The sequence below is a fragment of the Chrysemys picta genome, chromosome 4 (assembly GCF_011386835.1).
Source record: "Chrysemys picta bellii isolate R12L10 chromosome 4, ASM1138683v2, whole genome shotgun sequence".
Classification (NCBI taxonomy): domain Eukaryota; kingdom Metazoa; phylum Chordata; order Testudines; family Emydidae; genus Chrysemys; species Chrysemys picta.
In genome coordinates, this window is record NC_088794.1 from 105,926,249 (window position 1) to 105,942,649 (window position 16,401).

The window sequence follows — 16,401 nt, forward strand, 5'->3', positions numbered from 1 at the left end:
ACTGCTGTTCTTTTTGCACATTACAGTGTGCTCCCACTTTTCAATATGGCAGTGCCCACCATCTGTTTGTGAATTACTGTAGTCTGCCTTGATTATCTTAAGAAACTTTTTGGCCCTTAAGTTTGGTGTTCTTCCTGCTATATGAAATGCTAGAAAGATAACTTTCCTTGTTAAAAGATGGAAACTTGCTAAGAGATTGGGGAAGCCATAGCTCTAATGGACAGAGCTGAGCTGAGTTGTGTGAACCATTCTGGCAGCTGCTCTAATTAACAAAATTCTCATGAGGCTACAATTTGTCCCAGAGATAGGAAGAAGAGATTCTGTCTTCAGGTTTAAAAACTTTTTTCATTCTGTCAGCAGTAGTTAGTTGAACTTCATAAATTCATGTTGAGATCTATTGTTCTTGGCTTAACTCAAAGATTATATGGCTGGTGATGGGATACTTGATGGGGAGGTCTCTGAGTTACTACAGATAATTCTTTCCCAGGTGTCTGGCTGGTGGGTCTTGCCCACATGCTCAGGTTCTAACTGATTGCTATATTTGGGGTCGGGAAGGAAATTTCCCTCAGGTCAGATTGGCAGAGACCCTGGGTTTTTTTTGCCTTCCTCTGCAGCATGGGGTACGGGTCACTTCCAGGTTTAAATTAGTGTAAATGGTGGATTCTTTGTAAGTGGAAGTCTTTAAATCATGATTTGAGGACTTCAGTAACTCAGCCAGGAGTGGGTGGGTGAGGTTCTGTGGCCTGTAACGTGCATGAGGTCATAATAGATGATCATGATGGTCCCTTCTGACCTTAAAGTCTATGGAAAAAAGGGATAAAAATTGTTGTCTTGCTTTGGACCTTTGGCAAAAACCAATACTGAACTAAATTACAAAAGCATCTTTTGTGCTTGGAAACATATTTGGTCTCAAAGGTTATCAAGGAAAAAAGTAAAACTAACATAGTAGTAATTGGATGTTTTTATCGCACTGTTTTTCAGTGGCCTTGAAGCGTATGTTGAATTTTAATCTTCCCCCTATTAAAAACAGCACAGGAGAACCTGTATGGAAGGTAAGAGAAACTACTTGACTTATTCTAAAAGGCATCCTTATAGCATGTCCAAAAGTTTAGATTATCAGATTTTAATCAATTGGAGGTAAAAATCTGGCAACTGTTAGGTAAACATCAGACCAAGTGTTTATGGTATATTATAGTAGTAACCTGCAATTTCTGACAATTTGTCAGGCTTTGAGAAAATTAACGTTTTATAGGCACTTTATCTTTCCATTGGGCTGACGCTTTTTTAATTATTAAAATAGTTTAATTTCTTTATATTTGAAAACAAACCATAGTATTGGGGCAAAAGAGTAGAATTTGGAGTGAGGTAGTAACAAATAATTGAAAGTGTATACGTTTCCTTTTTAAAAGTTTTTGTTTTAATCTAGACACTTGGTTGCGCATAGTTTGATTACTTTCACCAATTATCTTCTGAAAATTTGTAATAAAAAAGTCACCTTTTTCAGGCCAAGTTTCCAGTGACATACATACAACCTAATTATGATGTTATGTATTTAGCCATTGTGCACAGGAAAAACTGAACAACTGTAACAGACTGTGTAATTCTCTTTAAACAATGCCTAGCCTTTTCTCCTTTGTGTGGTCAATAGTGTTTGTGCTGTTCTTGTACTTAAATTCTTTTACTCTGTAAGGGTTTTTATCCTATGTATTACTCATATAGAAAATTGCACATTCTGGTTGATGGAAAAGATAAGTGTTTAAAAGTACAACATCTTAAAGAAGCAATGCCTAACTGAAGTTCTAGGAAAACCTATTACATATTTTAAGTGAGAACCTGAGAAGAAACTAAGTGGAAGAAACTTAGGACCTATTGGGGTCCAGTGACAGAGACTCATTTGTGACATGTGGACAAGCACTGGCAAAAATTCAGAATGAAATAGGAATTCAAAGGAAGAAACTGAATTTTTAAAGTAGTAAGTCTAGGGCAAGTGGAGCCCAAGATTCCTTCATTACTGTTTTTTCAATATGGCATTCTGGAATAATTTTAATTCCCCCAAAATGATATTTTCCTTCCCTTCTTCCACTCAGTCCTGTACCATCAGTTTTCTCTTTTTCAGGTCAGAGGAGTTGACCTTTTTGTGATACTTTTGCACTTCACAATAATTACTTTTCTGGAGGTAGAGCTTCTTGTTTGACTGACATGAAGCACTGATTCTGGCAAGATTTCTCCATCCTTCTTTTTTGCTCATTTGTTCTTTTTCTGCTTTATTGTCTCTTAGTAAACAGTAATGATAGGAAGAACTTACAACATTTAATAAAATTTTCATATTAAGAAATATTTTAACATTTTCATCTTACGTTTTATAGGTTCTCATTTATGACAGATTTGGCCAAGATATCATCTCTCCTTTGCTGTCAGTGAAAGAGCTGAGAGACATGGGCATCACCTTGCATCTGTGAGTATTTTTGTGCATACATTTGTTAGTTATATCTGTTTATTTACACTTCAAACCATGTATCAACAACTCCAGTTGTTTATATTCTGAAAAATCACATACAAAGTCTTTTGAATAGTACACAAAATCCAAAGGCGCTTTTAAAAAATTAATTGAAGATTCTGTTCTTACTCCTGCCCAAAATCCGGTAGGAGTATTGTGGCTAAAGGATGGGTAAAGTTATCAAACTAATCAGAAGAATTTCCTACGCAGTGGAAGATGAGGGACTTCCTCTCAAATAAATAAATTAAAATAAAATAACCCAGTATTCTTCTTCAAGTATTTATCCACCTTGATCCCACTGTGAGTTTGCATGTTCACGAGAGAGGATTTTTTTTTGTCAAGGGCATGTGGAGGATGTATGTGCATCCTATGTGCCCTTGCATTTCCTTCTGGCCCCCATAAAGGGCTGAGTGGGCCCAACCACCTCTCAGTTCCTTCTTATCCTTCAGATAGACAGAACTTAACAATATCCGCCTGCTGCCCTGGAGCTCTCAACTGCTAATTTAGGGTTAGTGTTCGTCTAGCAAGTAATTTTTTTTATTTTTGAAATAATTGACCATTGTGTGTGTGTGGTGATATTGCTGAAATCAAGCTTCATAAGACATAAAGACGAATTCTAGAAAATTGGATGTGCAGGAAGTCATACTAAACATTTTATTTTCTGATGATCATAGTGTTGAGTGAATGGGAAGAGAAGCAACAGTAACTGGAAAGGCAACTTAGTTTTGATTTTCCCTTAGGCTTTTGCATTCTGATCGAGATCCTATTCCAGATGTTCCAGCAGTATACTTTGTAATGCCAACAGAAGAAAATATTGATAGAATGTGCCAGGTAACTACTTTGCACACTTAATGTTTGAAATAGTAGTCTATATCTAATTCATGTGAGTTTATGAATGCACCTTTTCCCAAATTATAACATACTGCATGTGTTAATCTATATTTGCCACAAAAAGGAATTCTCTTATAAAAATATTACTGTATCCAAACTTTAATTTGTGAAACTGATGTTTCCCAGAACTTTAAGAAAGAGCAATAGCCGGGAGGGGGAATGTAGTTGTGGGAAGACGGTGATTTGAACATAGGCATCCTTGCTGGTTATGCTCTGTGGTGCAGTCTGTATTTGAGTAGAATAGTAGAGACATATGCGTTGTTGAATAGCTTAAGTTTCATTTCCTTGCTTTTGATGTTTTGTGTTAAGTATGTTGTGTCCAGTGTTGGAATTATTATTTATGAATATTAATAATACAGGGCGCCACCAGACATTACCACATAAATTCCTTTATTAAGTCCAAAGGCCAGGTGATACTTGTGTGATTGCTTTAAATGTACCTAAAAGAACCCTAAATAATAAGCAGTGTACTACACCCAATACTGTAACACACATTTGTAAGCATCTGATCAAATATAGTCACAGATGGACCAGACCAGAGAATAGTCCTTTCATCCTGATTTGTCCCAGCATGATTGGAGTGGTTCTGATGATGAACCTTCAGATTCATGGCTCTTTATACACTTCAGCTAACTTGCTAGCTTGAGCAAAAACCTGTTTGAAGCAGTTTATCATTGGTGCTGTCCTTCCTCCAAAGCCTTCCTTTCTTACCGCCTCTCCTTCTTTGCTTACCTGCAGAACAATGGGAAAGTTTGTGCTTCCTTCTTTTAAGACCATTTTTTCTTTGTCTTGTTACTGCAGCCTTTTGTTTTATTAATTACTTTTTGAACCATGCATTCTTCACACATTACATTCTGGTCTTATAACTTCTTCTTCTCACCATCTTCCTTTGTTTGATGATTAGGGCCTTTTCCTACCTACCAGCGAATATATTAATTTCTTAACCAAACTTAAGATAACTTTACTTCTTTAATTTCCTAACTATCCCTGCATCTTGCAACCTCAGTTAATATGCAATACAATGTTTTTATGTATCAACAGTCCTCTAAGCACACCAGAATAATTTAATTTCAATGATAACTAGAACAATAGATAATAAAAATTCTCAGATTTTTAAGAAGTATCTTCATTTTTAGCTAGATGCTCTTTAGTACCTGTTGAGAGTAAAAGCTATTAATTTTTGCTTTCAGGATCTTCGAAATCAGCTTTATGAATCGTATTATTTAAATTTTATTTCTGCCATTTCAAGAAGTAAACTGGAAGATATTGCAAACGCTGCCTTAGGGGCTAGTGCAGTAACACAAGTAGCGAAGGTAAGAAATTTCTGAAGGCTATGATATTAAAGGACCTTCACTCTTAAAAACTGCATTTTTTAATGTTTCACAAAGCATTTAGCATTAAAAAAGTAATGAAATATAAATGTTCATTTCATTTGGGCTGACCTAATGCCATATATCCTTTTAGTTTCATTTTTCTGCTCCCAAAGTGACATAAATAACTTGTGATTGCAATCTTTGTTGGAAATAGAGAATGTACAACTGGAATGGACAGACAATCCATGCACAAATTGTATTTAAAACTATCTGCTAAATTATAAAAAAGGAGGAAACTTAGAGTAAAGATTGACGTGCAGCAGACATATCAAAGTTGTATATTTCTGAATAACTCTTTTCATATTTCATATCACATTATTCATTTTCTCTCCTTATTTTGATAGTTTACAGTTGGGGAGAGAGGAGCAGTTACCAAATTTTTAATTCAACTCAAATAAGAACTACTAGTTAAACTTTAATAGCCACATCCTCAGTGTGTGTAAATTGGTATATCTATGTTGGCTTCAGTGCTAAGACATCTGTTTCCTCCCTTTAATGCATTACCTAGATATTTGTATTTTCCATTATTATTTTTCTGAACATAGGAATAAACAAAAAGTGTATTACAGCAAGCTCATGATAGGTTTAGGGTTATTTATTTATGAAATTATTTCATCATTTTGTGAAGATGAACATCTTTCAGTGCAGCCAGATTGAGTGCCAAGCACCTCAACAAAAGGAAAAGCCAAATTTTTATAGCTTTTATTAGTAGATTAGTGCCCTAGAAACATTTAATATTTGTTTATTCTTATTAGTTTTGAACAGCACCCTCTAAGATATTTCAGCTGTAGTTGTATCTTATTCAGTTTCTTTATTTGAATGTCAGACCTTATAAATTATGCTGTAATTACAGATAGAAATCTGGTATTGTTCAGTTTCAGATTAAAGCTATAACAAGTCATGAATATACGTTTAAGACAAGACAGCTTCACACTTTATTCTTAGCATATTCTAATGATTGTCATCATTAAGGCTAAGATTTTGTCACGGATATTTTTAGTCAAAGTCAGGGACAGGTCATGGGCAATAATGAAAAATTCACAGAAGCCTGTGACCTGTCCCTGACTTTGACTAAAAATATCCGTGAAAAAATGGGGAGTCTGGGCAGCTGTGCTTGGCTAGAAGCTCTAAGGGCCCCCACCACCTGTGGGGGCTCGGAGCTCCAGGGTACCCCTCTGCTGTGGGCTTTGAGCTGCAGTGGCCCACAGTTGTGAGGGTTCCCCCTGCTGCCAGCAGCGGCCAGGAGCTCTGGGATCCCCCCTCCAGCTGCCCAGGGTGGCTGGGAGCGGCGGGGGGTCGGTGGCAGGGGATCCTGCAGCTCCCAGCCAGCACTAGCTCAAATCATGGAGGTCTTTGGAAGTCGTGGATTCCGTGGATTCCATGACTAAATTGCAGCCTTAGTCATAAGAACTGCCATTCTGGGTCAGACCAATGGTCCATCTAGCCCAGTATCCGGTCTCTGATAGTCGCCAGTACCAGAACTTCAGAGGAGTGTACAGAACAGGGCAGTTGGAGTGATCCACCTCTGTCTTCCCCTCCTTGCTTGTCAAAGATTAAGGGTCATCCCAAGCATGGGGTTGCATCCCTGACCATCTTGGCTAATAGCCATTGGTGGAACTAAACTCCATGAAGTTATCTAATTCTTTTTTTGTCCCTTAATTTGAAGGTCTTTGATCAGTATCTCAATTTCATTACTTTGGAAGATGATATGTTTGTATTGTGTAATCAAAATAAGGAGCTCATCTCATATCGTGGTAGGTAAAATTTCATTTGTATAACATTTGTTACCATTGAATAGCTAAAATGTAAGCTTACTCTGAAGTCAAAACAATATCTAATAATAATCTCAAATGAGTTCTGTTCTGTAACTGAGGATTTCCAATTTAGCAGATATATAAATCTAAAATCTTTATCTGTTTTAAGGCCAAAAGAGATCTCTAGGATGAGTTAATCTGACTTCACAAGAATTAAAACTAAAAGTGGAGTTCAAAACTATTCAGATACATGTTAATAGGATCTTAAATCCAGCAAGCTCCCTCCATCCTGAGCCCTTCTCCCCACTCCTTCCCCCTCCCCCTCCCCCTGTCACTCTGTGGAAATGGGGTAAAGGCCTGGGGGGAGGAGGGAGCAGCTCCAAGGCAGAGGGCAGGAGCAGCATGTGGCAGTGGGGGGAGGGACAGCTGAACTGCCTGGCAATTGATAGCCTGCTGGGCAGCTGCCACACAGGGAACTTAGGGGAGCTGATAGGGGGGTTGTCTATCCCCCCTGGTTCCAAGACCCCACCTGGTAGCTCCAACGGGCTGCTCTTCCTGCAAGCAGTGGACAAAGCAGGTGGCTGCCAAACAACGTTATCAGGGAGCATTGCACAACTTTAAATGAGCACATTCTCTAATTGATCAGCAACAAAACAACATTAACTGGGACGACTTTAAGTGAGGAGTTACTGTATATGTTTTTTTAGTGGCAGAAGAGTACTGTCTTAAATGTAGACATTTTTTAAGAATATTGAACATTTCTTAAAAAAAAAAAAAAAAAATTGAAATTAGTGCTCCAAATAGAAAAATCTACTACGGAGGTTTTCTGTATAGGTTTGTACACACTCACAGGTCTTATTTACACATGGAGTTATTCAGGAACAGGTATTCTTGAATAACTCCTTGTATAGACACTCTTATTCCAGAATCCAGTGAGTTGGAACCAGCTTAGAAATTGGCTAACAAGTCAGTTTTTAGAGTCACTCTTCATTAGTTTTGTGCATGTGTGCGTGCTGCATATTTATTCAAGTATTAGTCATGGAGAACATAACTTCTTGAACAGAAGCACCTAAAAGTCTGAGGTGCAGATTTTTGATCTTTGTTTTTTCCTTGTACCAGTGATCTACTAAGGTGGCTGGAAGATCAGAGAGAGGATAGTTTTTTAATTATGACAGGAGTCCTTTGGGTCATCTAAGCAATGACCAGTCATTACATACTTTTTCCCCTATCAACTTGTTACAATGGGTCCACCAAATTTTTTGCTTGATTTCTAAACTAATACATTTTTCAAAATTCAAATGCTGTAATATTCTGTAGATTTCTATTAAGATATTATGAACACAGAGCGGGGTTCCCAAACTTGGTTCGCGGCTTGTTCAGGGTAAGCCCCTGGCAGGCCGCGAGACTCTTTGTTTACCTGAGCATCCACAGGTATGGCCGCTTGCAGCTCCCAGTGGCTGTGCTTCGCCATTTCCAGCCAATGGGAGCTGCGGGAAACGGCGTGAGCTGGGCCACCGCTTCCCGCAGCTCCCGTTGTCCGGGAACGGCAAATCGCGGCCACTGGGAGCTGTAAGCAGCTGTACCTGTGGACACTCAGGTAAACAAAGCGTCTCGCAGCCCACCAGGGGCTTTCCCTGAACAAGCCACGAACCAAGTTTGGGAACCCCTGAAATCGAGTAAACTAACTTCACAATCTTTTCTTGCCCCACCAAAAAAAAAAGAAAATGTACATATAACCAGCTTAGGTTTGTTGTGCAAAATGATGATTGTTACCACAGTGTCCTAAATAAACAGAAGTTGGTAGCCAGGCTTGTCTAATAGACTGTTTAACTAATATTTCTGGTTCTAATATAAAGATAAAATGTATTACTGTTACAGTAGAGCAGCTAGAGGGAAGGTTTATGTGTGTTTGTTTTACATAGAGTGTGTGTGTGTGTGTATATCTCCCTATCTATATTATAAAATACTTTGGAATTATCCCTGGATCAGAAAATTGCATGCAGATTGTCATTGATAGCAAAATGTTTTTTAAACCATTAATGGAGTAATTATTATATATGTTACAGACCATTGAGTTTGGAACTTTAATATATAAAATAACATTGTAATATCTGTACAGATACATAATTTGTATTCTCTAGATAGCACAGTATCTTCCACCTCGGGAAACTGGTTTCCAAATGGACGTTAGTCCAAAATCACCACATACATTGTCTTGATTCTCTGTCTCCGTCCATAGCTGCGGTAGTAATAGGGTCAGGTCAAAGTTAACATGTATTGTAAGAGATGTGGAGGACGATTGCACAACATTGGTTTTGATCTAACCAGTAAAACTAATTTCTTCGTTTTTCCATTATTCGTGACTTTAAAAAATTAATTGGGAGCAGGAGTGGAAGCATTAAGTGGGTCCTTCATCACAGCTTTCTTACTTGGTCACTTCTTCAGTGTTGCTGACTAAGAGTCACTGTTTGGCTGCTGTAGGACATTTCTTCACTGAGTGTGTTGTGTATTGTAGAGATTGCTTTAGACTGCAACTCCACTTTTTTTCATTTTACAATGTTTTAGCCATTAACAGACCAGATATAACGGACACTGAAATGGAGGCCATTATGGACACTGTGGTTGACAGTCTCTTCTGCTTTTTTGTTACACTTGGTAAGTTTACAAGTTCCAGTATATTTCTCAGTGCGCTGTTCCTTCTAAGAGATCTGCATTTTCAATTACATGTTGTAAGTCTCTAAACTTACACATATGCAGCCTGAGAGAGGCAGTAGGGTCAATGCAAGATACCTGGATTCTGTTTGATATGAAAGTTTTGGCCAGTCACTCGACCTGTGTGTTGCTCTGAAAACACTGTTGAATAGGCAGTAATTCCTACCTCATATAAGTGCGGAGTCTTAGTGTCTGGAAAATTTTGTTTTGAGATTCTTGGATGAAAGATGCTGTAGGAAAGGAAGTGTGCAAGGTGTGTGTTTAATATTTTTCACTGAAAATTGGATATTCTTTGAACTCAATCTCATAATTCACAACAACCTTTACCTTACTATTTTAGTCATGTCCTACAGAGTTTGCAATTGTGAAGGTTATTGAAGAGGCTTTCCTAGTCTACTGTAGATTTTTTTAAGCTGTTTCTAAACCTCTCTGTTTGTAATAGTCATGACATCTGTGACACAAACCATGACTTTTAAGGTGGGTTTTTCAGAAGTGCTTATTGTTGGCATAAATCTGCTGGTGTTTAAGTCATCGGTAAAAATGCCCCTGCTTCAGTGCTTCGTGCTGGAAACTGCTTAATTAGGAACAGAGCTGGGCGAATGCTGAACAATTTTGAAATTCCCACCCTTAATATTTTTCAGAAAAGTTCATGGTCAGTAACACCATAACTAACTTGGTCATGGAGTGTTTTTTAATTTTATGAAAATATTAGTTAAATATTTTAAATAATTCATATTGTAAAATAAAGGATATGTTCCATGACGTCTCCTTTTCTTACGATAAAATTACTGTCATTTTTTGCCATGACAAACAACCAACCTTGATGACAACCAGCAAAATAAAATCTTATTCTGAGATTTTGAGAGATTGTCAGGGTTTTTGCTGATAAACAGAAGTTTTGTTAAATAGCATACAAGGTATTATCAATGTTTGTCATTAATGGCTGGATAACTGTCGAAGAAATTATTGAAAGGTGTACATGTCCATTTTAATAATGACTCAGTGAGTAAAATTTAACATGCTTAAAATTATAAACACTGAAGTGCTAAATTGACAGCTTTCAGATTTACTTCCCTTTTCACTGCCTAAAATTGTAACTTCTTGAGGAGGAGAGTTTAGCATCCCCCAGGGCGCTCAGAAATTAGAAGGATCCTTTGAACCTGTTGAATGCCTTAGTTTCTGTGGCAAGAAGTAAAGTGTATCTACGAAGCCTCTTGAATCTTCAGAGTTTCAACTTAAATGTATTTAAAAATTCACTATATGACAAGTGAAGCCTGAAATTCCAATGGAAAATTTTATTTTAATAAATAAATATTCCCCTGCAGCGAGTTGCAACCCAGTTCTTGCAGTGTTGTGGTAATGGAAGAGACCCTATCAAAAGCAAAGATAACTAAGCAAATTTAATCTATTTCATTGTCTAATCAGAGAGAAATGAAAAAGTAAATAGCATAAATAATGTAAATTAGATTTAAAATTTGATAACTTTTAATTAGGGCTGTAGATTAATCGCAGTTAACTCGCACAATTAACTGAAAAAAATTGTGATTAATCGCACTGTTAAACAGTAGAATACCAATTGAAATTTATTATATTTTTGGATGTTTTTCTACATTTTCAAATATGTTGATTTCAATTACAACACAGAATACAAAGTGTATAGTGCTCACTTTCAATTATTATTTTTATTACAAATATTTGCACTGTAAAAATGATAGACATATAGTATTTATCAATTCACCTCATACAAGTAATGTAGTGCAATCTCTTTATCATGAAAGTGCAACTTACAAATGTAGATTTTGTTTTGTTATGTAACTGTTTTTGTTTTTTGAGTGCAATGTAAAACTTCCGAGCCTACAAGTCCATCAGTTCTAATTCTTGTTCAGCCAATCGCTAAGACAAATAAGTTTGTTTACGTTTATGGGACATAATGCTGCCCGCTTCTTATTTACAAGGTCACCTGAAAGCGAGAACAGCCATTCGTATGGCACTTTTGTAGCCGCCTTTGCAAGGTATTTAATATTAAGGTATTTAAAAAAAATGCGTTAATTAAATTTGTGACTGAACTCCTTGGGGGAGAATTGTATGTCTCCTGCTCTGTTTTACCCACATTCTGCCATATATTTCATGTTATAGCAATTTTGGATGATGACCCAGCACAGGTTCATTTTAAGAACACTTTCACTGCAGATTTGACAAAACTCAAAGAAGGTACCAATGTGAGATTTCTAAAGATAGCTACAGCACTTGACCCAAGGTTTAAGAATCTGAGAGGGATGAGGTGTGGAGCATGTTTTCAGAAGTCTTAAAAGAGAACACTCTGATGCGGAAACTACTGAACTGAACCACCAAAAAAAGAAAATCAAGCTTCTGTTGGTGTCATCTGACTTAGATGATGAAAATGAATATGCATCGGTCCGCATTGCTTTGGATCGCTATCAAGCAGAACCCATCGTCGGCATGGACGCATGTCCTCTGGAAGGGTGGTTGAAGCATGAAGGGACATATGAATCTTTAATGCATCTGGCACATAAATATCTTGCGACGCCGGCTACAACAGTGCCATGCAAACGCCTATTGTCACTTTCAGGTGACATTGTTAACGAGAAGCGGGCAACATTATCTCCTGCAAATGTAAGCAAACTTGTTTCAGCGATTGGCTGAAGTAGGACTGAGTGGACTTGTAGGCTCTAAAGTTTTACAATGTTTTATTTTGGAGTGCAGTTATATTTTTGTACATAATTCTACATTTGTAAGTTCAACTTTTATGTTAGAGATTGCACTGCATTATTTTTATTAGATAAATTGAAAAATACCATTTCTTTTTGTTTTTTACTGTGCAAATATTTGTAATAAATAATATAAAGTGAACACTGTACGCTTTGTATTCTGTGTAGTAGTTGAAATCAATATATTTGAAAATGTATAAAACATCCAAAAACATTTATATAAATGGTATTCTATTATTCTTTAACAGTGTGATTAATCACGCGATTAATTTTTTTAATCGTTTGACAGCCCTACTTTTAATACCTGCATGTGGGATAGGTAAGAGAACTGGTTTTTTGAATATTTTAGCTGGCAATCCCTGTAACTCTCAATGTACTGCTAATATATATTTATAACATGATTTTAAGTATTTATCATTCTTACTGTGTTTTTATAATACTTGTTTAAATGTATTGATATAAACCATTTTTTGTGATCTCATAGATAATAACTACTAGAGCCATACTTTATATACAGTTTAGACAGCGTGTTTTGAAAATTTGGCACCCCAAATCAGTTGCTTTAAAAAATTAAAAACCACAGCTTTGCAGTATAATTATTTATGACCTGGAAATTATAATGTATCTTTTAATAGGAGCTATTCCTATAATCAGATGCTCAAGAGGAACTGCAGCAGAAATGGTGGCAGTGGTAAGAGTTTTAAACACTAAATATATGATTGTTTCAAATAAATCTCCTAATAGCATTTTATTTTTATTTTTTACAACCCTGAACATTTAACATCAAAGAGGAAAACTGAAAGAAAATGTCCAGGTTCTCGTTCCTGATATTGCTTCCACAGCGCCTCATTGTAGAAGTTGTGTGACTAGTCACACAAACACAGAATCTTTTGAAAGCAGGCTCTGATGGGTGGAGGTACACATGTCTCTCCAGCCCAAACAGTCCCTCATCTTTTCCTTTTCCACTAGACATAGCACCCTAGGAACGTATTCCTGCCTGCTGTGTCAGATGGTAGTTAGACTTGTGTAAATAATTGTAGACGTACTTTTTAGTTAATGGTTGTAGTTTTTAATGTGCTTGTTTGGATCTCCAGATCCCATCAGAATTTGTGCTATGATCATAGAGTGAAGTATTTTGGGTTATGTAGATTGGGAATGAGCTAATAGTAAGCAAAGGTAATTGGAGAATGAGTACAGTAGATGATTGCTTTGTTGATAAATATTTAGAGAGAGCCTCCTTCACTTAGAAGATTTGTCCCTTTAAGCTGATAAAACTTTAATTTCAGCTACAGTTATCCTTATCTAAATATGCCTTATATGACCTAATTAGACATATTATTATAAATAATGTTAAAATTATGTAGGTAAAATATTTTATCTGTATTTGGCTTATGAAAAGTGTATGGAGAATTAATGACTAAAACAGCCTTTCAAAATCCAGCTAAGACAGGGCAATAGGAATCTTTCCCATGTGAATGGAAATAATAGCAGCTTCACCCTTAAAATATGACTGACCCAAATGTGCCAATGCAGCAAAGGCTGGCATAGTGAGAACTGTTGTGGTATGCTGTCAGACCTATAGGATTCACTCTTCCTTAGTTTGACAACAGTGAGCGATGAAGCAGCTGCAATGACCTATGCTGAATTCTTTGGGCTTCCCATACCCTGAACATATAGAGAAAATGAACGGATCTTTTAGACTCTCCTTTCCTTTGGCCAGACCTTTTCCCTCATTACCTCCTTGACAGCTGAAGCCACCTCTGCAAGCCTGCTCCTGGAGCTGGCCCCAGATATCTGATGCCTCACTGCAGCAGTCTTCCCCTCAGGTCTACAAATGGGAACCTAGGTTACTTGGCTGCTTATATCTGTCTCTTCCTTTTAAAAACAAAAAAATCAACAGGGGGTAGGGAGGGAGAAAGGGAGAGATCCAAATAACTCCCAAAACAACAAAGGGAGTGTTGTAGAACTTCTGACTCCAGCTTGGAGACTGCCAGAAATACTTTAAAACAAAACAAAACACTGTTGTTTTTAGTTACTTAGTCAATAGCACATCTGAAATGTTTCACAAGACTACAGCTTCAATTTTTTACCTCTTTAATGACATCAGATTAGAGATGTGATTTTTTTCATAGAATATAAAATTTAATGGTAACTGAACTAGTTTTGTTCGCAAGATCCTAGAGAGTGATAGTAGATCCTTATATTCAGGCTGCTTAACATTTTCCGTTATAAAATATTCTTGTGATCTTATCAAAGAAAAGGTCTTGCACCTCCATTATTTACAGCAGCAGACCTTTGATATTTGGCAAGGGGAAACAACCCTCGGACTAGAGAAGTGCCTCTTCTTTGTCCTATGAATTCCATTCAGCTATTGCTGAGAGAGAAACTTTAAGATCATCATTTCCCTTCTCTCACTTCCAGTCCTTAGGGAAACTTTTGGCAGAATGCCAAAACAATAACAATGTAAACAAAGTAGCAGGTTGTAGTGGGAACACCTGCCATTTGAAAGCTGGGAAATGCCATATTTACAGTTATCCATGCAAAACTTAATTCTTCTTGTTGTGCATCTACACTATGATAGTCTTTAATTACATAATTACATATTTTAATCACAAAAATAATCCATTTTTCCCACAGGACCCTTGTCTCATTCCGTGCACAAGTTGAACGCAAAGTAGGCAGAATTCAGTTTGCATGAGTAACCATAAATCCAGCATTGTCTATCTTTCAAGTGCCTGACTTTGAAACTTGCATGACTCTCTTCACTTTTTTTTAAACTAACTAATGTGTGCTTAGAGAGAGAGAGACTCCACTAAAGATGGACTTGGATTGTCTGGAAAATCAGGAATTTGCCCAGAACTGTCAAGGTAACAATATGGCAAGTAAGAGAAACTGTGTCCAAAGTAAGTTAGTGTGACTTAAGCAGTAGTATGAGTATTAGAAAAACTAAAATTTGGAAAATTGTTGTCTTGACATCAGCAAAAGCTCATCTGTCTTAAACTTTGTCCATTGTACAAACTGGTTGAGAGAATCGCTAACCTCACCGGTGTGTAAAAAGATGCTTTGCATTTTTTAGAAACTAGATAAGAAACTCCGAGAGAACCTAAGAGATGCCAGAAACAGTCTTTTCACAGGTGACACGCTTGGGGCTGGACAATTCAGGTAGTGTACTACAGTTATTTTGCATTATTTTTATATATTTATTGCAGTAACACTAAAAGGCCCCATTTGGGTTGGGACTCTTCAGCTAGACATTGTACAGACACATGCAAAGACATAGTTCATGCCTGAGTGTAATTTGCTTTTATGAAGTCTTCATAAATATTAAGGAAAATAAATGTTAGTTCATATTAATAGAACAAAAACCCCATCAAATTAAATACTATGGGTAAACAGAATGTAACCCCTAGATCCTGAGCTAAAAATTTTCATGTAATTAAAGACCAACATTTCATTCAACTGTAGACCCAGAAAGATCCAGTATACTGCAAAAATATCTACTACAGTAACTCCCCACTTAACGTCCTCTTGCTTAACATTGTTTCGATCTTACAACCCTGCTCAGTTAGAGAACATGCTCCATTTAAAGTTGTGCAATGCTTTGCTGTAACGTCGTTTGGCTGCCTGCTTTGTCCGGGGGGGGGGGAGTGAGAAGAGGCAGGTTAAGGATGGGGGTGGGCAAAGGGTTGAGCCTCCCTGCCTCGGTGCTTGCAGAGTAGGGGAAGCTGCCACTGCTGCTGCGCAACCAGGGCCGGCTCTGGCTTTTTTGCTGTCCCAAGCAAAAAACACCCGGCCAGCCAGAGCAGCAAGGGTGGGGGGAGGGGAGGAGGAAAACAAACCTGCCTCCAGCCGGAGCGGCGAAAGTGGGGGGGAGAACAAACCAGCCGGGTGGAGCGGTGAAGGGGCGGGAAACAAACCTGCCCCCGGCCGGAGCGGCAAGGCGGGGGGGGAAGAGGACAAACTGGCCGGCCTGCCGGAGCGGCGAAGGAAAGAAAAAACAAAAAAAATATATACCTGCGGGGCGGTGGGAGTGTGGGTCCAGGGGGACTCCCGGCCCTGCAGACCCGGGGCAGCGGAGTGCGTACCCCGGCTAGCGGTGGGGGGAGAAAGAAAGGGGGCGCTTGCCACGTGGCCCCTACCGCTGCGCCGCCTGCCAGGATGGTTCCGCACCGCTCCAGTCGGCTGGCAAGGAAGGACGCGGGCTGCCCTGCCGGGCTTGATGGAGGGCATTCCCCTCCTCTGCCGGCGGGAGCAGCAAACCAAAAAGAAAAAACCTGCAGGGGCGGCCAAAGCGGTGAAGCACGCAAAAAAAAAAAAGGATTAGATGGAATGCCGCTCTTTGGAATCTGCCGCCCCAAGCACCAGCTTGCTCGGCTGGTGCCTGGACCTGTCCCCGGGCGCAAAGTGCTTCTCCTAGCCTACAGCACCTTCAGCCTCCTTGTCTC

The 16,401-nt window shown here is 38.2% G+C and overlaps 1 protein-coding gene across 3 annotated transcripts in view; it reads left to right on the plus strand.

Annotated features, from left to right (window-relative positions):
• The window catches only part of SCFD1 (sec1 family domain containing 1), a 143,999-nt gene that overhangs the window by 3,031 nt on the left and 124,567 nt on the right, over positions 1-16,401 (plus strand). For all 3 annotated transcript variants that reach the window (XM_005299158.5, XM_065593255.1, XM_065593256.1), the window contains exons 2-9: positions 982-1,052; positions 2,367-2,455; positions 3,238-3,328; positions 4,579-4,701; positions 6,428-6,515; positions 9,081-9,170; positions 12,592-12,647; positions 15,033-15,118. In XM_005299158.5, the coding sequence (XP_005299215.1) occupies positions 982-1,052; positions 2,367-2,455; positions 3,238-3,328; positions 4,579-4,701; positions 6,428-6,515; positions 9,081-9,170; positions 12,592-12,647; positions 15,033-15,118 (694 nt within the window). The remainder of the gene's footprint in view (positions 1-981; positions 1,053-2,366; positions 2,456-3,237; positions 3,329-4,578; positions 4,702-6,427; positions 6,516-9,080; positions 9,171-12,591; positions 12,648-15,032; positions 15,119-16,401) is intronic.